Source organism: Numida meleagris, chromosome 19, assembly GCF_002078875.1.
Source record: "Numida meleagris isolate 19003 breed g44 Domestic line chromosome 19, NumMel1.0, whole genome shotgun sequence".
Lineage (NCBI taxonomy): Eukaryota > Metazoa > Chordata > Aves > Galliformes > Numididae > Numida > Numida meleagris.
The window spans coordinates 12,083,790-12,109,168 of NC_034427.1; the positions used below are offsets into that span (position 1 = coordinate 12,083,790).

General features: G+C 43.5%; 1 protein-coding gene and 1 long non-coding RNA gene across 6 annotated transcripts; one reads left to right on the forward strand and one right to left on the reverse strand.

The window, feature by feature from the left end:
• CBLN4 (cerebellin 4 precursor) lies at positions 7 to 4,710 on the forward strand. Its single transcript, XM_021416839.1, has 3 exons — positions 7 to 410; positions 1,636 to 1,752; positions 4,345 to 4,710. Exons 1-3 carry the CDS (start codon positions 135 to 137, stop codon positions 4,540 to 4,542), a joined length of 591 nt encoding a protein of 196 aa, XP_021272514.1. The 5' UTR covers positions 7 to 134; the 3' UTR covers positions 4,543 to 4,710.
• Positions 5,510 to 24,825, reverse strand: LOC110408255. Of its 5 annotated transcripts, XR_002444247.1 has the most exons (8): positions 24,791 to 24,825; positions 24,206 to 24,382; positions 23,623 to 23,698; positions 22,009 to 22,169; positions 21,690 to 21,835; positions 21,532 to 21,589; positions 20,708 to 20,891; positions 18,170 to 19,402 (listed from the first exon to the last, which is right to left on the reverse strand). It is a non-coding gene; the product is annotated as an uncharacterized LOC110408255 (long non-coding RNA). The 5 variants fall into 5 exon arrangements; XR_002444250.1 differs by lacking the exons at positions 18,170 to 19,402; positions 21,532 to 21,589 and adding an exon at positions 5,510 to 7,436; XR_002444249.1 differs by lacking the exon at positions 21,532 to 21,589 and having other exon boundaries at positions 18,170 to 19,396.

The following is a 25,379-nucleotide window of genomic DNA, read 5'->3' on the forward strand; positions in this document are numbered from 1 at the left end:
AGCCGGCGGAAAGAAGACTTTCAGAGCGGCGTTGCTGGGAGGTGCGCGCGGAGCGGCTGCAGCTGCTGCCGGCGGGGAGAGCCGCGGGTGCGCGGTGGCCGGAGCGGGGCGCGGAGCGGCCGCGGGTGCGGACCATGGGCTGGCGGCTGCTGCCCGCCGTGCTCCTGGCCCTGGCGCTGGGCGGCCCCGCGGCGCGGGCGCAGAACGACACGGAGCCCATCGTCCTGGAGGGCAAGTGCCTGGTGGTGTGCGATTCCAACCCGACCACCGACACCAAGGGCTCGTCCTCCTCCCCTCTGGGCATCTCGGTGAGGGCGGCCAACTCGAAGGTCGCCTTCTCGGCCGTCAGGAGCACCAACCACGAGCCCTCCGAGATGAGCAACAAGACGCGCATCATCTACTTCGACCAGGTGAGCAGAGCCCCGCGGGGCCGCGCTGCACGCAACAGGTGCCTCCGCCGCACCCCACGGGTCCCCCGTTATTTCCCACCGGAGTTTGGGACGCGGCGGGAGGGGCACGGCACCGCACCGCACCGCACCGCACCGCACCGCACCGCGGCTCTCCCTTTGCCCCCCACCCCCGGAGACGGGGCAGCCCGCGGGGGCTTAGTGGGCGTGCGCAGCCTTCCAGAGGGGAAAGAGGAACGATTTACAGGGAAAAAACATTGAAGTTTTCTCTAGAAATCACAGCTTCGTAGCACAGCCTCTCTCGTCTCAATCACGTTAAGGCGCAGATACCAGTGCACGTTTCATGTACCAGCTGCTGCCCTAGGGCAGGTAACTGAGGCTGATGCTCGCTTTAATCCCTATCTCCCATCATAATGAACAGTAAATTATCATAACAGCTGGAGCTAGGCTTGCTGCACAGCTTTATGCTGACTGTGTGCATCACCCCAACTTTATGGGCATTCCTCGTGGCTTTCCAGGGCTGTGCCTGGCATAAAGGAGCCTGAAAATATCCGTTAAAACTAGAGTATAACTAAGTGGGAGGAAAGAAAAAAGTAGACACTAAAGGAGATATTCATCCTATGGATGATGCACTCATTTGATGCGTTCCCCTCCGTTCCTTGTCGCTGTTTAACCAGACCCAAATTATGATGAGTGCTTACATAAAGAAGGCAGCAAATGCTCCTGGCCAGATGGTGCTCGTCCTGCAGGTGCTCCCGGAGCTCGGTGTGACTGAGCTGTGAATGAACTGTAGAGTTCCCGTACGTTCTTGCTTCCAGCTTGGTACTGCCAGGAAGGAGGTGTTGGCTTGGCCGCTGCTTTTTATCCCGAAGCAGCGTGCCACTCCCAGCATCAGTGTTTTGATGTCATTTTGGGGGGATGATGAACAAAAATGCCTTTTCTTAATATCCTCTAAATGTCTATAGAATAAAGATTTACTCATGATGGTGTGAGATAGTAGCAAAGTAGGAAGGATTTCCCCCTCAGCTTATTTACTGTAAGGCTGTGCTGTAGATAGAACATCCATTTTATGTGTAATATTTCAACACGAGTTGATGGAACAATGAATAAAGAAGCATAGATGTAGATGGAATGTTTTCCTTGGGTGAATGGTTTCTACAGCTGATACTCTGTGTTTTGTGTAGTTCTGAATGCCTGTGCTAATTCCCATTTGTACTTTTTCTTGTAGATCCTAGTAAACGTGGGCAATTTTTTCACCTTGGAATCTGTCTTTGTATCACCAAGGAAAGGAATTTACAGTTTCAGTTTTCATGTGATTAAAGTCTACCAGAGCCAAACAATCCAGGTACGCCTATACGATCTTTTCATTAAACTGTTTATTCACAATAGAATCTAGACCGAACACAGGAGAACTTAGCACTCTTTCAAGGAGGACTAGCTTAGTTTCCAGCAACCTGTGGTGTACAGTTCCCAGCAGCAGAGTGAATACATTTAAATCAAGCAGCTGGAATGAGGCAGGATCCTCACCTGAGATATATTGTCATAGCTTTGCTGGGAGAACCAAGTATCTGGGCAAATATGAAGTCCGGGATAGAATGAACCGAGTAAAATATGTCTCTGAATTTCACTTGGTTGCCTAAATACTATTGAAAAGTTATATTTTGCTGCATGAGACAGTGTGGGGATACATAGCATTTTTGCCTGTTCTGGTAGCATCTCGTCACCTGGCTGCCAGGTCATGGTGCCAGATGGATGCTCGTGAACCCAGCCTGCCGCGGGCTAAGGCTGAGGTGGTTGGTTTGTTCTGCAACAACACCAGAATGTTATATCCCTATAGGGAACCTTTAGAGCAGTTTAAACTTGCTTCACCTTTCAATATATAACAGGTGTCTCATACACTGAAAAATAGTGATTTTACAGGCTTTTTTTTCCTGTAGCTTAATAGCAGCCAAACTACTTAATTAAATATATGGTATTCTAAGTTCCTGAACATTTCCTTGCTGAGCTAAAACCAAATAGCTTCAAGCCCATTCCTTAATCTTCACCCCAGGTCGTGCAATGTCTGTGACATACATTCTGGCTTTCTAGATGTAGAATAATGTCTTGTTTCCACTTATGAGACCACTGGATCCACGGAAGTATCTGATGCTTTTCCCCTGCCCTGTCTTGCCATTGAATATGGTTTTCCGTGTGACAGGGCTGAGACAAAGCTGATTTCTGCAGGAGTGATCTCTGTGCAGCCCTGGCTTTGGGCTGCCAGTACCGCTCCTCAGAAAGATGCGGATGGTGGAGAAGGCAGAGAAGCATACGGCCCCTCCCAGCCCTGGGGCAATTCACTCTCAGCTTATGACTTCAAGACTTTGTTTCATTCTGTTCGAAGATAAAAGTCTGAGATGAAATTTTGGTGTCACAAACTCCCATGTAATGAGCTTGTAAGCTATTTAATAAGTTCCAACTTGGTTCCTTTCACTCTCTTAAATACCAAGTGTTGAAATGGCCTGGAATGATTAGATGTCAGCCCTTGTTATTGGGTTCCTGCGCGTTGCCAGGAAAGACGTCAGGGCTTCGGTTCTGGAAGTCCAAGGCAGACTTTGGTGTTTCATGTGCCAAGTACTCAAACCTGGGAGCTGGGGCATTAATAGGGAACGTCACAGCCTGCCACATCACCTACATCTTTCATCAGTGAAGTTTTTCACAAGTGATGGGTGGGTTTGGTTGGCTCCGTTTTGGCACGGTTCACGTGAGACCATCAGAGGCAAAGCTGCGGTGTGCCTCCTGCTGTCACCAAACGAGCTGTGACGTGCCCTGCAGGGAAACCAGCCCAGTACAGAACAAAAAATGCCAAACCAAGCCGTGAGCAAACTCGTGGTGTCCTTCTGTGCATGTGGGATAGTGACAGGGAGGACTGAAAGCACTGCCATGGAGCAAACCAGCTTGAGTCCCAGCCACATGCAGCCTTAAACACCACTAACTCAGAGGATGGCTCCTGTGTAAATGATATCACTGTGCCCCTGAAACATCTGTTGGTGCCATTAAGTATCATTAAACTGAAATTGGTTCCCTGGGGACATCTGATTAAGTGGGTTTCCCAGATAAGTGAATCCCAAATCAGGGCCATATTCTGCTGCCCCAGCTCTTGCTGAGCAGTAATTTATTCTGCTGTGACTCCTGTTAGAACTGGTGGGAGCGTGTGCAAGGCCAGAATACTCCGTACAAACAGGCATTTCATAATTCACCCCTTTGTGGCTGCACTATAGATGCTTAAAAAGAAGAAGAAAACTAACAGTTTGCCTCTGGGGAAATGAAGGTGTGTGGAGCTGGCCCTGCCCGTCGTTATTTACCCAGAATCTGTGTGATGTATTTGGAGCAGGGGCTGTGCTGACTTCAGAAGTGTTCTGTGGAAGAACGGGTTCACTATCAAAACACTGTGTGGTTGCTCATAAAGCTGAAGGTCTGTTCTAGACTTTAAAATGCAGCCATTGATAGAAGGGATGTGTATTTTGCTCTCAGTGGAGTGTAAGCCCCCACTGTACTACAGTGCTTCTGAAATCTCATTAGGTGCCTGTAGTGCATCTCCAGGTGCCTATGGTCTCATGAAAATGTCTTCTTTGCTATATGTGTCTGAATGACCAGTGAAATGGCTGAAGTGAAGCAAAACTGAGCTCACAGGTCCATGTTACCACAGAGTGAGCACAGACAGGGCTGCCCAGCCAATAATTAACAGCACATGTAACCAGTATCTCGTTATAGCTTCACACTGAGCCCCAGCCATTGCACTCAGGGAGTGGCATCCCACTGATTGCATTCAGCTGCAGATCAAGGCCAGGAAACAAAAGGGTTTGTCCTCAACACACCTGTGGCACTGCAGTTAATATTCAGTGATTCTTGTTGACGTTTTCCTGTTAATTAGAGCTTCTCAGTGCTTTTTGTTGTGCAGGTTAATTTGATGCTCAATGGGAAGCCAGTCATCTCTGCTTTTGCCGGGGACAAGGACGTCACACGTGAAGCTGCCACTAATGGAGTCCTGCTCTATCTAGACAAGGAGGATAAGGTTTACCTGAAGCTGGAGAAAGGTAATCTGGTTGGTGGATGGCAGTATTCTACGTTTTCTGGCTTTCTGGTCTTTCCCCTGTAAAGTCAATTTTCCTGTGACGTTTGTCCAGTTGTGGAGTCGTCATTGCCTCTGTCACATGAAGATCGTTCTGTCATCGTGGGATTGATGTTCCCTTATTGGTTTTTCATGGGTGAATATGGATTTTCTTTATGGATTTTGGCCCCATCTGAACTATACAGAAGTTTCACAGAATTTTGTGTGTTTAAATACAATATATTTGGATTGAGACTAAAGCAGACGATAAATACCTATGCTTAATGTTACAGTCTAAAGCTGCCTGCAAGATTTATTCAGATTTCATTTACTGGACTTATGGATTCATAAGAGAAGTGGATTTTCTTTAATTTTGAAAGGACTGGCAACCAGGTCTATAATTTAGGAGAGTTCGAGTTCAGACTTCAATCAAGAGTTAGTGTGTTGCTGCCAAAGAACTGTGTATTGATATATTGGTCATACATGTTTCTGTCACTGGGACTTAGCTAACACGAGTTATACCATTGTCTTGAGAAAGGTAATTATTTATGATAAGTGACTGCCTTTTATTCTCCTCTGTGTGTAGTGTGTTGGATGGTTCACCCATATATCTATGCTCTGTCACCAGTCACGATCACATCTCGCCCGCAGGAAGCTAAGAGGGTATGGCTGGATTTTAGTGGGATGTGTGAGGTATTCCTCTTTTGCCAAAACAAGAGCAGTTGATAACTGTTAAGAAAAATACCCTTACCAGGGTTAGAGGCGATCATCCAGGTGCAATTTTCAGAACAGCTTTGCCCTTTAGGAAATCTCGCTCCTCAATTTCAATTAATGTGATTGATAATAACCGCTGATAATAACCTGAGGGATTCCTTCCTTAGACACAGATACTTTATTAGCTGGAGATGTATCCCCTTGTTTGTAATTATGCCTATTTTTCAAACCTTCTGTTGTGCTAAAGGTATCATCTGGCTTCGCCTTAACTCCACAACTGCATATAATTTTAGATCGAATGCTTAACGAGTATGGAATCCTAACAGCCGGTACCTCACTCGGTGCAATATCTTTTTGGCTTTTTGTACAGGTCATACGAACCTCATAAACTCATTAATTATATTGTTGTTACATAATAAAGATTAATGTATGTTAGCTGAATTTTTGACCTTTGGATTTTAGAAGTCGCTTCATGCTATTTTTTTATTGGATATAATTATTATATGCAAAGTATCAGCTTTTGGGATTCACAGAAAGTGCCCTGGGAGGCAGGCGAGCTGTCCTAGTTTGGTCTGGCGGAATCCTGGAGGTAATCAAAGTGATCTAGAAATAACCTATGCATTTTATTAGAAAGCAATTAGGCAGAAATCCTGGCTTTGAGGAAGTTAATGTTAAGAATCACATTGATTCCAAAGGATTTTGGATGAGACCTATGCTTTAGGTTTTGCCATCAGCATTAAACTCTGGTGCAGTTAAACTGAATATCAATTGAAAATGATTTTCATACGAGCTGCTAATGAAACCTCCCTTCCTCTTGCCCAAAAGTATCGGTGGACTTCAATGGATATTTGTGCCTTGCATGTCATGAAGGATATGGCTCTAAATTGAAACATACTGTACGCTTGAGAAACATTCTGGGTGTGAGAATATCCCAAAATTGGGGACCTTCTCCAAAATGCAAGCATTGGTGTGGATTGCTGTTTTAGCTCATTTGTTCAGTTGTTAGCAAAGTGTGGTGTATCCTATTGCTGTAACTGCTGTAAATGGTTACTTCATTGATATGAAGTCTACTCATGGCTGATGGTTGATTCTCCCAATAGAATTTAAGAGCATCACTGGCAAAGAATGGTGCCCAAATTCCGAATTTTTTTTTGGTTCCACCATGCAGTGTTTTGAATTTCAGAAGGTGAGATGGGTACGTTCCTATAGAATAAGTCAGATGAGGAGAAGGTTGTTTGGTAGAGAGGCTGTGTGGTTTCTCCACAGAGCACTGCAGCTTGGGTGGAAGTGGAAGGACATGGCAGGAAGGCAAATAATTTACTTCCCTAAAAACATTTATTAAAAATGTCCATTATGAGCAAACATACTGTATCACTGCTACGGCAAATAAACGTGTGTGTGTATGTATACATTAAAAAAAAACAACTGTGATTGCAGAACATAACATGCATGTTATGAAAAGTTTATTTCCCATAGGAGTTGATTTCAGAGGGGAACATCAGTACATCTGTATTTTGTAGAAAATCAGTGAAATCTGAAAGCTCTCTTGACCCATTGATACCTATGTAACGTAACTGAAGTGCTGCTCCTGCACAGATGGAAGAAGAATGGTATTAAAAGTGTTAGTGTGCTTTTTGGGAAGATCAAATGTATCCAGCTCCTTCAGTCTATAAACATACGATGTCTAAAAGCTGCCTTCAGTGTTCAGCAATAATGCTCAGCTCTTAATGGACTGCTGATTTCCCCTTGGCAAAACGTTTCCGATTGCTTCTGAGTCGTTAACTGTTATTTAAACTTGAACCAGAGTTTGGGAAGTTATTCAATGAGGAGATGCATTTTGATAGAAATGCCCTCAATTTTTCTCCTCTGCCTCTGAAATGGCAATTCCTGCCCGGTTTTGCTGCTTGGGGAGGGGAAGAAGCGCGGCGCAGTCTCTGGGAGCAGCAGGGTGGGATGCGCGTGGTCGCAGCTCCGGGTTCAAGGTCTCGGAAGGAGCAGCCGTGGCTGTCACTCAGCAGCCAGAGCTGCCTTGCAGAGCTGGAGCTCATTCCCATTCTCTGGTCCCACATTGCTGTGGTGTCAATAGGAGTTTTTCCCAGAAGAGGAGTTGGGAGGAGGTCACCTCGCGCAGAAGGAGCTGGGCTTGGGAACTGGCGGCTTTCCTCTCGATGTCTGCGTTCCTTTCGCCACTATCTTCCTGTGTCTGTGCTGCAGCACCAGCTCTGCGCCTGGAGCAGAAAAGCATGAACACATGTGAAAAGTTTCTGGCTGAGTGCGCTGCATATATTCTTATTATCTCCTTAGAAGGAGATCTCTATTTTCACCTTTTTCTCTGTATTTCATTCATTCATGTTTGATTATGAAACTGAGGGAGGAAAAAAATGGGCCCAGCACCATCCCTGGGCTCAGACTGCCCCATGCTGCTGCTTTCCCCCTTCGTTCTGCTGAGCTGCTCTTTTTTCTGATGTAAGGCAATGGTAGACAGGTTGTTTTGGAATGAAGAGTGTACTGCTGTATCTCCTCTTCCTTATTATTTAGATCTCTGTTACTGCCTTCATCTTCCTAGAAAAACTAGACAGTTTTTAATGCCCTGAAACTCAACATTAGCTATCAGCTCTTTTTATTTTTTTTTAGCTTTTGTTTTTGCAAGCCCCTGGAAGGACAGGTCTGTGGTATCTGAGGTACTTCTATGAGCAGAATTCAGGATAGAGAAGATAAATGCAAGAAGCAGTGTGTCGTGATCACAAGAAGGAAGCTGAACCATTAATAGGAAATATGGGCTGAGGCAGAGAAGCAGATGTATTTTCTCCTTCTTTTATAAGAGTTTCTGAGTCAGTAATATGCTTTACCTTAGCAATTCATTACAGCTGCCCGTCATATTGTAAGAACTCTTTATAATATTAAAACTCTTTGTCTTCTAAAGGCAGCGTTAACCAGATGACACAATGTGCGTAAATGAAGATCCCCAGTGACAGAATGCAGTGGTTGGTACGTGCCACAACATCGTATTTTTTGTGCTATTGTTGTCCAGATGGAAATGGCTCCGTTGAGGAAAGACACTGTCTTAGATGCTGAGCTGAAGTTATTTATCCGTTGCTGTTTAGCAAAGGGGAGGAAAACCTTTCCTACCCAAGAGCACTAAGGGGAATGTGTGCCAAGAACAACAATAAAATCAGTCACCGTTATATAAATGATGATGAGGATAATGGAAATGTGGCTCGAACAGTCTGGCTAGAGAAAGCTGTGATCTAAGGCGTCTGGTGGAAGCAGTCACTGTTTTAATCTTCACAGTTTTGAGGCCCTCGATGCAAGTTCTGAGCAGTTTTATGGCAGCTGGGCATGCTCCTAAGCCCTCTTTAAGTTTTACTCTGCTTAAACATCTTTTTTTTTTTTTAATTCCTTTTTTTTGCAAGTGAAGCTCTACTTACAGTGAATATATTCTCAAACAAAGGCAATCTTTACTAACGTTGTCTGATAGTAAAGTTAAGAAAGTGGTTTTCTGAGTAAATAGCAAGACTAAATTTCTTAATTTGAGGGCATGCAATTATGCAGCAAAGCAAACTAAAATCAAGGCACATCTGTGCTCCACAGATTTATAGCTAAAAAGGCAGAAGATAACCTCATGTACACGTTTAAAGAAACTGCACTGCTCATTTCTTTGGGAGAAATAGACTCTGGTTCATTTCCAGAAAGCAAAACTGTGATCCAAATAATGAAAGGACCTGAAGAATGATTACGTAAAACATGAGAATATTGAGGTGGTCGGTGCTGTAGAAGAGAGCAGAGTTCTACAGTGCCATCGTGCATTTTGGTTTTTGTGGCCCGCTTAATTGGATTCCTGCAAAAAGAACAAATGTTTCTGGAGAAGATAGCTCCGAGACCATCTGTCTTAGCTGTCTTGAATTCAGCACAGGTTAAGTCAGATAGTCTAGGTTTAGTCTATTGTAAGCAGTGACTCACTGGGCGTGATTCAGCCGTCATGTACATTTTGTACAGGAATTATTTAACTGCATGAGTATGGAAGATAACTTTTCTTCAGGTCTCTCAGGTGGCTGAGGGCACATAACTTTGATTGAATGAGAATGTTAGAAACTGAGAAAAAGCTGAGTTTAAATTTCTGGCTTGCAGACTGTAATCCAAGCCACCAGTTTTATATAAGTAAGTTGTATTGAATTTTATGCACATACGTTCAGTGGAAAAAGCTGTGAGGTTTTTGTACCTGTCAATATCAGTCTTTGGCTAAGACATAGAATTGGCTTGAGTGGGGTTTCCAGTAAAGGTGGCACGCAAGATAACATTTGTGAGCGTTTCTAAGCTCTGATGATTTGTCAGAGTCACCATTATGTGAGAATTTTGCTGAGCATGTACTCGAAGTCTTTCAAGGTGAGAGACTTGTTCAGTACAGCTGGACAAAACGTAGCAAGCGCCTTTCGTGGAGGAAAAAAAAAAATAAGATGGTTCACAATTTTGTTTTCCTTTAGATATCTGCAAACTTGAAAAAGTAGCAAGCAAAAAGCCTTTGCAGAAACATCCCTGCCTGTTGGAACGTCGTGATATTGCATCAGCTTAGAGCCATCCAACTGATGTTTTGCTTTCCCAGTTCGTGTCTTCTAGATCTCAGTGTTATCCTGAAAGGCACTTGGTTATTTGGTGGCAGGTAACAAGGGGAACGTCTTCAGAGCAGCAGCACCTGTCCAGATCAGCACAGCTCTCGCTCCAGCATGCAATGAGACAGGTGCAGGAGGGCCCAGTGTTCCCCTTGCCTGCTGGGGCACGTGTGTTTCCGGAGGTTTGCACTGAAGGTGAGAAATTTGCCTGCCTTGCCCCGTTATGTGTGGCTGTCAATAGAAATGTCCTCAACTCGTACATTCCCAGTGGCAATGGAAGCATACTGTAAATGAATGAGTACCCATTGAGGTGTTGTGCAACTTCAGGAGCAAGGCAGGGCTGCCTGTGACCTCTGTAAGCTTAGTCTTTTTGCCTGTGCTGTAAATCCAAATGTAAGGTGTTCAAAAGACATTATTAGATTTTTTTTTTCTTTTTTCCTTCTGGAAACCTCAGCTAAGGAATTTGGTTTTCAGGATGCCCCTTAGGATCCCCACGAAGTAATAAGTCAGCATCATTTTCTAGCTGCAGTTGATAATGTTTATTGCTAATTCTTTAAACTCTTCTTTAAAAGAAAACAAGTCTGCAACCTGCATTGCACCCACAGGAATAATCTTTATTTTCCTCAGTTTGGTAATTCAATTGTGACTTGTAAACTTGTGCAGCTGTAGCAAAAAAAGTATACAGTCAACTCCAATCTATCCTGAGGAAAGTAAAAAGTGCTTACCACTACCGGTGCAGTAAATCCTGGCTGCTTTATTAAATAAATGTAGAATAACACTCAGAAGCCTTGAGGAAGAAGAGGTTTAGAACATCTGAACAATTTAGCACATTTTAAAGCTGAATAAAGACTGATTTAATTTTAGGGCGAGATTTAAACTGATGGCATACCAAATCCAACTTAAATTAACTTGAAGTGTAGGCATTATTTATGTCTGCTGAATCGTGAAGAGCGAGCCAGTCTACCGGATGAATTCTCGAGTATCATAATCTTTTCAGTACTGCAAAAGTAAAGACTCTAAGAAAGATCCCTTGACTACTTAGAATTGTAAGTCAGATCTTAAACACTCCTCTTTATGCACTCATTACATGTGTAAGCAGGCCAGGATCCAGCGGACAGTTGAGCACAAATATAACGTTGAAAGCTGAAGTCATTTCACTGAGTTCAATCTACCTGCTTAATTCTTTGTTGCATCAAGGGAAGAGACTTTGCAGGGATAGGCAATAGTTTAAAAAGCAATGTGACTTGCAAGAAACTAACCAACCGTCTGTTGCTGTGCTAGGCTAAGGATGTTGCTCAAAGAAGAGATCTCAAAACCATCTCACAGTGCAGATGTCCTTGTTGCAGCTGTAGAGAAGGAGAAGCTGAGTCATGGCCAGTTTGCTTGGCTTCTCCCCAGTCACACAGCTGTCTTTATCAGAAAGGGCCATAGAAGTCAGGCTCCTGGTATCTGTTCCCCAGCTTTAAGCATCCCTTTAGAGCTAGTATTTGTAACTGCTCTAAGCAGTGACCGTCACTGTGGTCTGTCATATAGATTGGTGCAAGGGCCATCTCCAAGCATTCCATGCATTTTATTCCTGCAGATAGGCAGGAGGCTGTTGCCAGTGTAAAAGTACTGGCATGGAGTGGGTACTCCTTTAAAGAAGGATGGTTTCTCAGAATTCATACCGGCATTGGGAATGCACGGACTTCCTTTGGCATCCTGCCTGACATTGTCTACACAGATTGACGAGAATGGTTGGCATTTATCTTTGAAATGGTTGAACTGGATGGTTTGGGTATGTATGCATCATGGATTCTAGATGCTTATTCTTTAATAGCAGGTAAAATGTTCCAGTTTAGACTTAGAAATATAAGTCTGGGTGAAGCTGTAATACTGGAGAATATGTCTATGCTGCTAGGAACTCTTTTGTAAGCAAGGTTAATTTTTGTGGCAATGTGCAGCCAGGTCACTGGTCTTGAATGTCTCTCTGTGGTTAAAACAGAGTTGAAACAGTGCTTTAGAGACAGTCATGAATGGCTTTCAGTATTGCTCATATTATTGCATTTAATTAGCTTGTAAAATGAGTTTTCTATGGGAAGAGGCTGTCTGACCTTGTTAGTTAAATTAATACAAAGCTCGAAGTTTTGTCATTAAGCTGAGCTGGTTAAATCCAAAATTGTGTGGTGTCCACTGAATGTAAGTGAAGGGGGGAAGGGCAGAAGCATTGCCCTGTGACCACTGGTGTGCACTGCAAGGAAGATGTTTAAGGAGCTGCTTCTGGGAATTTAAACCTGAATGAAACAGGTTTAAATTATTATAATTTATGGTCAATGTATAATTGATTACTCCATGACCATAAGAGTTGTAACACAAGGATGCTTGCTCTTTAAATGGTGAATAATTTATTCAAAGGCAATCCAAAATGTCCTACACCAACAATATATTTTTCTTCTTTTTAAAGATGTAGAACTTGGAATTGGTCACAGAGAATGTGAAAACCAGATAGCACAGGGACACATCTTTGCTCCTAGCTGCTATTCCACAAAAATATCACAGAACTCAACAGCATGGTTTAGCAATAGTTTAACAGCTCTGTGCTCATTACTCTGGTTCTGTAGGCCACAGAAATGCCTGTAAGCCACATAAATACATTAATGCACTAAGTCAGGGTCAGAGCTCAAAGTGCTTAAACCTGGTGCAATGCTCCACCTCAGCCCAAGGGAGCGTGCAGGCAGGGGCTGGTGGCACGGAGGGGCAGGTCCAGCTGTGCCAGGGGGAGATGATTGGATTGGCCTCGGTTACTTGATTCAAATCGAGCCTTGGGGGATCTGGGGCTATGAAAGGAGCACAACCGACTGCTGAGTCCAACATGGGAGATCAAGAGAGTTAGTATGAAAGAGGTGACAGGAGCATCCATGAGTACTTTCTCTATAGTATGACCTCAAGCCCTCAAAAATAGGAAGACTTGTTCTTTATTGCAGTGGCCTGGCTGGAGCTGATCACCTCCACAAATGATACATGTGTCCAACAGATCCTTAAAGTCAAGTCTGCTGCTCTGATATGGGAAATTCCCTCCAGAAAGTGGAAAGTATTGCAGAGGGAGGTGTGAAGAGAGTTCTAGGTTGCAATCTTGCATTTCAGATTTCTACGCATGGGGAAACTGAATTCAAAGCACAGAATCCTAATTGACCCTTGTGGTTTTAGTAAAACCTGCATCAAAACCTGACATGGACGTACTACTACTACAGAAGTTGTGGGAGAAAATCATGCATATTTCATACTGGGACTTCAGCTTGATTCATTCTCATTCCAGTTTCTGCAAATTTACAACTTGGCCAAGCTCTCGGGTGAGCTGGGTGGTTTGCCTTGAAGTCTGTGAGATTTGTCAGCAGTTTGAGGCACTGCTATGGATGCCTGTTTACACCATCTTATGTGAACCAGCATGTTAAAGCTGTGGGTAGGGTTATGATAAGCTTACATCGGTGTACGTGAATTTCAGAGGAATGTCAGGGAAGTTTATCCATCTCATAAGTAAGGCACTTTTCTCCTGAGCAAATGTATTCAACAGCTCTAGTGCACTCTAATTTGTATATTTTTTGTCTTTGGTTGATTCTCTTTTTGTCTATGATAGCCATTCAACCCTTCTAACTACAAACCATTTGCAAATCCAGGGGCTGATTCAGAAGCCTTGATGATCTGTCAGCTGGGCCACTTGGCTTGTTTCTGCTTTCCATTTGACATGGCTAAAATCTTCTTACCTGCTTTCACGAGTCTGTGGCTAAAGCCTTTCATTTACTGGGTCTGCAGTTTCTCAGGAAGGGAGTGAGGTGCTTTCTTTTGAATTTGGATTTGAAACCTGTATGGACTCAGCCAGCTCCTAACCTGGAGCAGAACTGTGTTTTCTTTCCCCAGTCCCAGATTTGAAGGCACTTCAGCATCATATATAGGATCTTTTCTGAATGAGAAGGACTGCAGAGCCTATCCAACAGAAGTTCCATTAAAAGGCTTGAAAACAAGGAGGCAGGGAACTCGATCTGCTATTTTGTGTAGGAGGACTGGCACCTTCTGTCATTACATGGTGCTAACAAAGGAAGTGTCTGCCTCATCCCTTCTGGATGCTTCAGGCGTTCAGTATGTGTCCAGAGCTTAGCAAAGCTTCCTTTCAAGGAGCTCAGTTGTTAATTCTTTGTTCTCCAGGATAAAGAAAGTACAGTAAAAAAAATTAGTCCTGATGGTTTACAAAGGCCTACAGGGCCACTGAGGAGCTCAGCATCCCCACTGCATGCTGCAGCAGCTGGCAAAGCAGACACGGGCTCATGGTGCATGCAGCTCTCTCACAGGGTGTGATTTCACCCCTCTAGGATGCAGAGCAGTTTGCTAACACGTGCAGTCCCATGTGAAAACCCCACAGAACCCCATAGGATCTCTTTGCGCAGCAGTGGTGCAAAATGGGCCAGAACTGAGTCCATCCATGCAGCTGCCTCAGAACATTTAATTGCTTTACAGGGGAAAAGCAAATTGTGTTGAGGGCTTTGCCATAATTTCTTTGCAAAGTTCAAAACCCTAGCTTAGCTTTTTTTATTATTATTATTTTTAAGAGTATTTACTATCTTTTTAAATTTCAAGTTAATAGCTTTTCTGACAAATATGAAAGAAATGTATTCATGATGTTAGCGGCTCTTACAATACCTCAGTCTGGGGATGTGTCAGCACTTTTAGCCAAGTGTTGGCTTTTGTTGTATTTTTTCCTTATTCCACTTCTAATGAATATGTGAAGAATATAATGAAAATATAATCCTGATGTTTAATGACGACATTCATGTGGTAGAGTTGATGCCCAGCAAAGATGTCAAGGCCTGTGCATTCTACTGGAAGCCCCTACTTTTAAGCAATGCAATTAATTGTATTTGAACATCCTGGAAGGTTATTGCTTTGGATAAAGCTTTCAGTACAGCTTCTTTACTATGATTTCTCAAAGAAAAAACAGTGTAAAATGAAGTATCTCTGACAGCCAGGCTGTTGTTTTTTTAATGAAGTCTGTTACTTCAAAAAAGAACCTCCTTAAACAGATTTACTAGAAACCACTTTGCACACAAAATTTTGTTTTATGTCAGGCTATGTAATAATTCACTTCATTCCGTGCCTTTAAATATTCCATTGTACATTTACATTGGTGATCTCGGCGCCAGTTTAATTGTCTAATGCCAGCTACTGTGAGTCTGATAAAACCATTACAAGAGAAATTCAATGCTCGGGTGGAATGGTGCTGCTAACATTGAAAAAACAGCCCGTCAGGTCTGCCAGCAGCAGCACTGTTGAGTTTCCCTCCTGTATAAGGGGTGTTGGTGTAAGTGCTGCGGGATGGGGCCGTAGGCACAGCATGGGGCAGGGGGATGGAGCCTGAGGGCTGTGCCTGCGAGAACTGCACTGTGCTGGAGGTTGGGTTGTGCTAGGGGTTGTCACCTCCACGTGAGTACTGCTCCGTGCATCTTCTGGAAAAGGAGCAAAAGCCATTCAAATGTTCCACTTAAATACAGGCCCCCAGCAAAGTGCTGGCTATGGAGAGATGCGTGCATGAGAAACAAGCAGGGATGTAAGAAGCTTTTCCAAATCAGCGTCATATGTTTCCTTGATGGAATGTGCAATTCTCTGCTTCTTATATTGTGCCTTGTAGTTGTTGTGCCTAGTTACGAGAAATTCAAACTGATTTTTAAATCAAACTGATAAGAAGAAATAACGTGCTTTTCCAACAGCTAGATTTAGTAAGGGTGTCCTATGGAATAGCTTTTATTGTGTTTAATCAATGATATTGATTTCCCTTTAAATCTAAAGATTGCACAGTCCAACAGCGGATGAAAGAACAGTATTTGAAAGATGAAGTGACGGCGTGGTTTGTTGAGCTGCTTCTCAGTAAATCACTCCTTGTTTAACAGTTTTGTCGGGCATGAATCTTCACGAATCAGTGGCTTTTGGTACTTAGTGATGAAAGTCTTATAATATGTTGAAGCAAAGCTCTTAGCACTTCTCAAGGCCCCAGTATGCATCCTAGATTATTTTTTTTCTAATTAACTTTAGTTAGCTAATTAAAAGCTATGATAGGGAATTCCTGGGCTGCTTTTGATTTGCTTCTCCTTGAATATAAGAAATGTCAGACAGAGGAGACCGTGTACCCCGGGTAACTCATTTCCCTACGTAAGAAATTGAAAGGAGCGAAGTATTTAATTGAAATGATCAGGCTGGGATCCAGCTGAAAGATAAAGGTTATTCCATTCTGGACTGAGACTTCTGAGAAACCTTTAATGGAAAATGTCAGAATGGATTTTTAGCACCGGAGAGAACTGCAGGAAGCAGAAAGAGGAGCATTTGAGCATCTGCAGCAAGGAAGGCTGGGGCTGGATCTTTTTGTCCTTCTTGTGAAGAAAGGCTGACGTCTTTTCAGGAGAGCTGGTTTCGGTGTCTGCTTTTGGTGGTTTCTGTGTGCTGCTTTAAGCTCGGCTCAGAAAATCCAGAAGGTTGGTGAGCCTTAAAGTCGTTCCTATTTATTAAATGCCATCACTGCTTTTGTGCACCCTTTAGATCTAATGGAAGAGACGTGTGAGCTTGCTACAAGGTGTGAAACGCAGCTATTTGTCGTATCCAAAAATATACTGAATGCTTTCGGAGCTACTCTACGTAGAGTAAGAAAATGAAGGAATAGGGAACAAAGAGACCCCCTGCTCGAATCTCTGGAGTGAAGTCTGCTCCTGCATGAAGGGCTGAGTTCACTGGGGAGGCAGAGACTCTAAGTCCTTCCTCTGGTGCTATGTAAAGGGGTGAAATTAACGATGAGGGAATTAGGAGGAAACTGTAGCAAGAATTGAACTAGGAAATAGGAAATTACACTGTTAAATGTCATGAGCAATTAAACTCCAGATGATACATCTAAACTAAAAAAAAAATCCAAAACAAAACAAAAGAACCAAAATATCTGTTTCTGACGGAGTAAGATGTTAATGAATTATTACAGCAACATGACTTTCTCAATATCTTTGCAGGAGGTAAGACAGGACAAGCACAAAGGCTGGTCGGATTGTGACTGTCCTTTCCTCTAGAGGTATTTGGGTTTGTTCAGTGCTGTCCTCTATAGAGCTGAGCTGATTCTACGCCCCTGAGAGTCCCTAAAACAAGGTGTCAGTAAAGCAAATTAGAAATGCTAGCTCTCCATGCACTTTGCTTTGAGGACGTCTCCAAGAGGTGGACAGTGAGCAAGGGCTGACTTCGCATCTTCATAGCAGAACAGCTGCTGTCATATAATGCACCCTCATGACAGCAGTCAGAGATGGAATGGCAGATCCATATTAGCACAGTTGAGCATGTCTCCTTTCACATTTAATGTTTTTCATGAAGCTACACTGATTTATTCTACCTGGAGACCTGGACCGTATGCTGTAGGACAGGCTTGAGAAGGAGACTGAGATGCTGTAGTGCTGGGGTTTCTCAGTTCATGCTTATGCCTTTGTGTCCTGGGACCCTCAAAATCATCTTTCTAACATCATCAAACCCTATGAATATTGCCTCCATAGCATAACACATTTGATATCCTCTAATTCAATAACAGTCAACTGGCATACTTTTGACATCTGAATTACACAAAGGAAGGAAAACCATTATAAACGGAATATGGTGACATCCCAGTTCTCTGCATGATGTCCTACTGCTGCTTGTGTGCCACTGAAGCCAAGGAGAAAGAAAGGACACACAAATGCCTTGAAGGCTTTTTGATAGCCATAGTGCTTGAATATGAGCAAATTCTTATTTTTGTTGTTTGGTGCCACAATTAGTGAAAATCAAAGTGTCTGCAGCTGCATTTAATACTGTAAATTATTAAGTAATTAACCCTAATGCACCCTCTTCAGAATCTCTAGCTTTCAAAAGTAGCTGAGAGCATCTTTCAAATGCAGCAATACTATGACTGCATCACTGTCTAATTACAAATAAAACAAGCCTCTATTGCAATGTGAGGGATTTACATGGTGCTAATGGAGAGTGGAGGAGAAAGAGGGAGAAAGAAAGACAGAGGGAATGAAATCATCTTTCATCAGAGCAGAAAGACAAAGATTCATCTCACAAGGATGCAAATAAAAGAACACCCAGACCAAGGACGCTTTGCTTGCACACTGATTTGTTTTATTATGTTTATTACCTTCCACAAGGGATTGCATTTGTTCTCTTTCACAAGCAGAAGTGTTTTATGTTTAATAAAACAGGGATAATAAATAATTAAACCAGCCTATCTATAAATAAAACTGAGATTTTTGAAATCCCTATTAGCTGAACACATTTCTGGGGTTATGGCAGACGTTAGCCCTAGCACTGCAGGGACTACAAGCCTGAAGCTGGTACTCCCACCCGTCTGCTCACAGCACAGCAATGTGACTCAGCTGGGCACAGGATCCAGCCACCTCAAAGATAGTACAAAGGAATGGGGACTGCTTAGAGTGCTCCATGTAAGAGTGCTGATGAGAGGGGAAAAAAAACAAAGGACACACATCTAGTAACATATTGCTGGCCATATGGCTGCTTCAGGTGAGCAAATATGGATCAGTCTCGTATTGTTTGAAAGGGGAGAGGAGGGAGGAACAGGTCCCATGCCACAGATGAGATCTATCATTGAATGGCAGCATTAAAAATATACTACGAGATTTCCACATATATGGAAAGGGCAGTTTGTCCCTTCCTAGGCATGAACAGCACTTGTTGGCATCAGTGTCATGGGTTTGGTTTCCCTTGAGCACAGCACAAAGTATGAGGCTCATTTGTGCTGAGTAAAAGTGGTGACACTTACTGGAGGGATCCAGATAAGCCAGGAGGAGCAGGGCACGCTGCTGGCAATGCTGGGCTGTACCAGCTCTCCACAACCAAGCAAGAACTGCAGGCTCCTTAAAACAGGGGAGCTGTACCTGCAGTCCCCCCACCATGAGGACAAGTATAAATGCAAGTGTCAGCAGCAGAGTACAGGGCTGTGAGAAAATGGCAGGAAACAAGGCTTCTGCAGCAGACTGTCTCCTGTGCTGGAGCCTTCTATCTTGGCATATACTATGACGGCAAATATCACATTTTCTACACTTACAAAATGCACTAAATAACATCATTTATAAAACGGTCAGCACTAAGAAAACAGGCTTAGGAGTAAAACTCATCGTGGATCCAGACCTGACAGCTCTATGCACAGATGCTGCTGCAGAGGCTGTGCACTGCAGGGAGAGGAACGCAGGCGGGTGCCTAAGAACCAAACAGCAGGGCAGGCGAAGTTGCCCATTTTCAGTGGGCATTTTCTCTGAAGTTCCAGGAAGATTTGACCCCAAACAAGCACAGTTGTAAGAGGGTAGGGAAAAGAGATGGATGAGTTCTGCCAGTTCCAACAACCAGGCACAGCTGCTGCTACTTGCAGGACGTCTCTCAGGACTCCACAAGAAGTGATTATTTTCCTCTGTAATTTCACTTGTCACCAAACAGCCAGAGCCAGCAAGCACCGCATGAATCTCAGCTTCAAAAGTGTCCTCTTACAAAATGGCTATTCCTCCAGGAGCTGAGCAGTACAGGGCAGGTGCAGATGCTGTCTGGATCTCTCATCAGAAGAGAAAGAAGGAGGAAAGAGAATTTTTCCTTGTGATCTTGGTTCAGAGGCAGCTGGAATTTTTCTCCGCATGGGAGCCAGTGCCAGACGTGGCATCTTTCCCCTCTCACGCATCTTCCTCAGCACCAAACTCAGCCCCCTCCCATCTCTGATGGGAACAGAGTTGTGCACCCATCAAAGCAGTCATACTGCTAAGCCGTGCCAACACCAACAGCTGCTATTTCTTTAGAATTAAATAGACAGATTTTGACATTTGCCAGGCTGTGTCACTCCAGCAGTCGTGCCCTTTTTCATCAGTGGGATATCTGAACCCGCTTTCCCTAAACAGGTCATTGACTTCTAGCACACGTGAAGAGAACAGATGCTTTTCCATTTCTCTTTTGCTGAATGCCTGCACTCATGAATGGCAGCTCAGCCAAAACACACAATATTTTACATAAACACTGCAAAACAGATCAGTGTGAGCAGCTCATTCCTCCCTGCACAACAAGGGGCACAATCACCCTTAAGTATGAGTCACAGGGAGAGCAGCTAGAGAACTGCAGGGGTAGATGTACACGTTTCTCTGAGAATGATCACTACTTCATGTTTGCTAATAATTATAATTTAATTGTAAGCTTGATTTTGATATTTTTTCCAAGTAGAATCACAGAATTAGCTAGGTTGGAAAAGACCTACAAGATCATCAAGTCCAACCATCTCCCCACCACCAATAACTCCAACTAAACCATGTCTCTCAAAGCACAACATCTAAACGCTTCTTGAACACCTCCAGGGACGGTGACTCAACCACCTCCCTGGGCAGCCCATTCCAGCACCTGACCACTCTTTCAGAAAAGTAGTTTTTCCTGATGTCCAGCCTAAATCTCCCCTGGCGCAACTTGAGGCCATTCCCCCTCATCCTGTCACTGTTACAAGAGAGAAGAGGGGTCAGCCTCTTCTCTCTTGTAAGGCAGTTAGCATTCAAGTACTTCGTATGCAATTATCTGCAGTTGAACTTCCTCATTGTACAGCAATTGCTACATACATTTTGGATATTTTTTGCCATTTTCAGATTACAAGTGAAATCTGATAATAAAAACCATCTGATCTGAGATCAATGGTGCTGTTTTGCGTGCCAGTTTCCAAGAATTTCTGATATAATACCTATTGATGGAACAGATCTTATCCTTTCCTTTTGCATGCAAACAGATTGACAAATAATGAATCTTTGGACATTTTAATAGCCTTCCCCATTCCCATAATCACCATATTAATGAAAAACCCAATGTAATAAATCAGAAGTTGTCCTCACCTGAGGTCCCCTCCTCTTCTAACCTGGCTGGGCAGAGTGAAATTGCAGACCAGAGGGCAGGGGCAGAGCTGGAACAAATGCTCTCAATGTCGTGCACTTCCCAACTGGTGCAAACTGTTGCAACTTCACTGACTTCAGCAGCACCAGGGCAGCTTGCACTGTTTGAGGATCTGTCAGCTCACTTCTAGAAAGGAAATGCAAGTCTGCCTCTCACAGCACACAGGGGAAAGGAGAAAGACATGCATTCACCAAGAAAATCAGGGCAGATGAGTGTAGGTGTTGGGGGTTAGCTGTGAGCACCTTTTAAAAACAGGCGACTTTTTGCTGGCACTGCCTCAGGGCAGTCTGCAGCTGTGACAGATGCAGGGAGACCAGCTGTGTGTGCTGCAGAGCCCTGCAGAAGTCAGCAGCCCAGAGGCCCCCACGCTGCACCCAGCTCTGGAGGAACACCCCATGCCTTTCTGCACATCCAGATATGTGGCAGCAGCACTGCTGAGGCTCACACACACCACTTCGGTTCTATGGGGTGACCTGGTCAATGTGAGGCTGTGCCTGCTGCCAAACCTGGTGTATGCACAAGCACAGAGCAGCTGGAGGGAGCAAAGAGCTGGGTTTTGCACGGCACGTGCTCTTCAGTTTTCTTGCTCTGAACTGTCATGCAGTGTGATCTAACCGTACTGCAAGGACTAAAAGTTTTTTTTTTTTAAATGGCTAAATCAATTTATAAGAAGAGCTCTCAGTGCTGCATCAGCTGTAGCTGGAAGGTGAGTCCAGGCTGCCACCAGAAAGATCTATTAAATTGTTGGAGTCTGTTATGAACTTACAAGCACTCCGTGGTTGATCTGTTTTAGAGTTTTCGGAGCACAGCAGAGTGCTCATCTCCTGAAGGGTAGTAGAAGGGTACAAGGGTAGTACTGGGGATGATAGTATGTACAGTTCTATTATTTTGTCATTAAAAAAAGTCATGAAAGTCATGGCTAACCTGGGCCTGGAGTGAGACACATCCTTTGGCTCTCCAGAGCAGAGCTGGAGTTGCTCCTAAACTCCAGAGATAAATTGAAGAACAAGTTGTGTGAGCTGAATTCACTTCAACAGTGATGACCATCTGATCTCAGAGAGAAAGCAGGGCTTGAACAAATCAAAAGGCACCAAAAATACCCAAATTAGAGGGAGCAGCTAATCTACATTTGACAAAGATTTACTCTTCCATGTCCTCCAGTGCCTTTGGTGGTCCTCATGAGCAGAACCCCCATCAGAACCACTGTTGTGGTTCTGTTCCCAGCAATAAGAGATGAACCTACCTTTGGAACGTTCACTACTTCCTCCACAATTATTTGGAGCACGCTTTATGGCCAGCCTGCATGCTGTATTTGCTTGCCAGAGGAGTTATACCACACTTGGGAACACCCGAGCAAATGTTTTATGAGTGAGCAGGATTTGAGTTTGGTTCCATTCCATTGGGCTGCGAGGGAAAAAGACAGAACAAATACCTGCTGAGGTGGAGAGCCAGCATCTTTTGTCTGACACAAGCCATTTATGTCTGTATCATTTGTGGGAGGTATTTTAAGAGGATAAATATTATTAAAGCCACAGTCACTGTTTTATTGCATTCTTATAAATTACTTAAGGCCTCAGAACAAATGCTTTACTTGATTACTTTACAAAAGTATGGAGAACACAGCTATATATTATCTGTTAAAAAACACCACCCACCATTAGTTCCTCCTATTAAAATGCAGCTTTATTACCTACTTTAATTATAGAAAATTTAGGGTGGTTCATATATTTTCCAAAGTTCCAAAGTTTAGGGATTTACATCACCTTATTTCTGCCAATAGACAGCACTGCATTGTGCCTTCCTCATAACTAAGTCTAAAACCATATACTAATACAGCGACTCCAAATTCAGAATATAATTTCAATGAGATACTTCTAATTCTTTTTCTGTTTTTATTTCTGGCTTGAATGGTCACAGCCAATTCCAGGTGTGTGGTAGTAACTGCTTTCCTGGTTCAGCTATGAACCATCGCTTTGCTGAAGAATTTCTTTCAGCTCAATGATTATACATACAGAAGCAAAGGAAATGCCCCTCTCTTACAATTACAATGACAAGCTACTGTAATTCCACAGGACATATGAGTAGGGATCATCACAAGTAAAAGCTTTCTGGATCAAGCCCTAAATCCTTAGGATGAAATTGTGGCCTCACTGAAGAACTGATCTGAATTCTACAGCCACCGTACAAAGCAGCTTCTCACAAAGCAGGTATCAGTGGGTGGTAAGCAGCATATCTCTTTAAAGTCTATTTACTTCATTTATTTATTTTTCCAACTGTCTTTCCCTTCTGATTAAAGAAAAAGTATTGCTTCCCTTCAAGCATCCCCAAAAGTTCCCATCAATTTTAAGTTAAAGTGCTTGAAAAATGTGTCTTCTCAACTTCGATGCTGTCGCTTCAGTAGCAACGCTGTCAAGTGAGCAGCAATCAAAGTGTCCTCTTATGCAGGTGTTCAGGGATCACTCTGAAATGACCATGCAACTCATGGCTATAAAGCAACAGGGCTGTTGAAGCAAGGAACTGACTCTGACTTCACCTGTGTGTTCTTACACTGCCTAGTAAATGCCCTCAGGTAGGCTCTTAGGTACATTGCTGAGTATCCCAGAGAAATAAACTCTCAACCAGAGCTCCCAGAGGCTTGATGATCCAGAGAGGGGTGCTAAAGCATGATATTACTCACAACACTGCAGCTCTGGCAGTTTACTAGATACTTAATTACTTAAATAATTACTAGATGATCGAACTGATTCACTTGGTCAATCTGAGGTCAAGGTACTTTTCTTAGGGTGCTTTTTTTTTAAAAAAAAAAAAAAAAAACGTGATAGATTTTTCCACTTTGCATTTCTAACACATAGCTTACAGTTTAGCAGAGAGAGGAAAAAGTTGTGTAAGAGCACATCAGCTGTAGCCCCGACTTCATTTTCGCTTTCTCAGCTCTAGAGAAAAAAAAAAAAAGCAACTAACCAACAGGAAAGGCAATTTTGACCGTGTGAAAGCTACTTTTTGCAATTCTAGGTGATTGTAACAAGTCTATTGACAGATTTGCACTCCTGTGGTACTGTCCAAATGCTGGTATTTTTCAAATTACACACTGGATACAAATACTGCAAGGAGCAGTCTTTTTCCAGCACCTTGGGATGGGTTCCAGTGCCCTTATCCCTGCTGAATAGATACCGTATTGAAGAGCAAAGCTATTGACTTACTTCAGAGGTGTTATTTACAGTACCAAGTTTTAAGAAACTCAACAAATCTCCCTGAAATTATTTTCTCCCCTTGATTTCCACCAGTTATTAGACAGAACTGAGACTGGGCCCAGCATCATAACTCCCAGAACAGGATCGAGAGCTCCCTCAGCTCCCACCTTTGCTAAATCAGGAAGTATTTCAGTCAGCAAAAACAATTTTTCCACTTTCTAAAGTCAATACAAAAGCTTTCACACTGACCTGGAGATTAAAATTCCTCAGCTGTGATTCTGTAGGTCTAATGAACTGGATTCTGGTTGCATTTCAGTGCTGTAGCCAGGAAGATGTGGAAGGACACCGGTGTCCACTGTGCTCTGACCCCTCAAGAACTAAGTTCCCTCTTGGTTCTCTGGCAAAACAGTCTCTTTAGGTCCAAAACTGAGGGAGTAAAAGCTGTACTGACTTTCCTCCCATGAATTAATTTCCTGGTTTTAAAAAAGCTCATTTCTAATGTGATTAAGAATATACTTAACTCCTGTGACATTCAGGGGGTATTAAGTGCATACTCTTGGCTTTCTGGATAAAGAGGGACTTCCCTCCCACTTAAGAGCTGTGATTTACAGTTTTGCTAAATCAGAGGATTTCCCACAATCTCACTGCCAATCTCACCTCAAGCCGGATGAACACCAAATCTGGCAGTGCTTTTGCTAGCAGTAGTGTACAGACTGGACTGTAACATGATGAAAAGCACAACAGCAGAACAGCAAGGTCCTAGGCCATGGCAAGTGACAATTTGCTCAAATGCAACAGCCATAGGCACAGAAATAAAAGAAAGAAGCTGCTTACCTTTAGAAGACCTCAGGTACACAGGGATCTCCAGCAAGATACCCTTGCCTCCACTGCCAACCCTTAAATGAGGTCTGGGAAGGGGTGGATCCTGGCTCCAGCCCTTCTGGTCATTGCATGCACCTGAGCTCCCCTGGGTTGGCCCTGCCTTCCCACCAGGTGCTCCATCACTGCTCCAAGCTCTGACTTAGCATTTCCACAACATGTGCACTGACCATGCATAAGTTACTGCCACATATTCCTGCTATGAATCACACATTAAAGGGAATGCTTGTCTCTTCACGCTGATTGTGCTGGCATGTTATTGGTGTTGGAATAGAACAGTATTCCTTATATATGATTAAAATCACATGATGGGGGATGGGAGTGAGCTAGGAGAAGCTGGGCCAGGAGCTGAAGTCCTGCACTCAAAGCTGATGGGATTAAGTTTATTGGAATGTAACTCATGGACGACAGGGGCTCTTTGGAGTATGCTGGAGAAAGTAGCTCATCTACCTTAAGTGTGAAGGCCTGTGAACCAACAGGTAGCAAATCACCAGCAGAACTGGTGTGGGACAGATAGGTGGTGTGCACCAGCTGGCAACTGCCA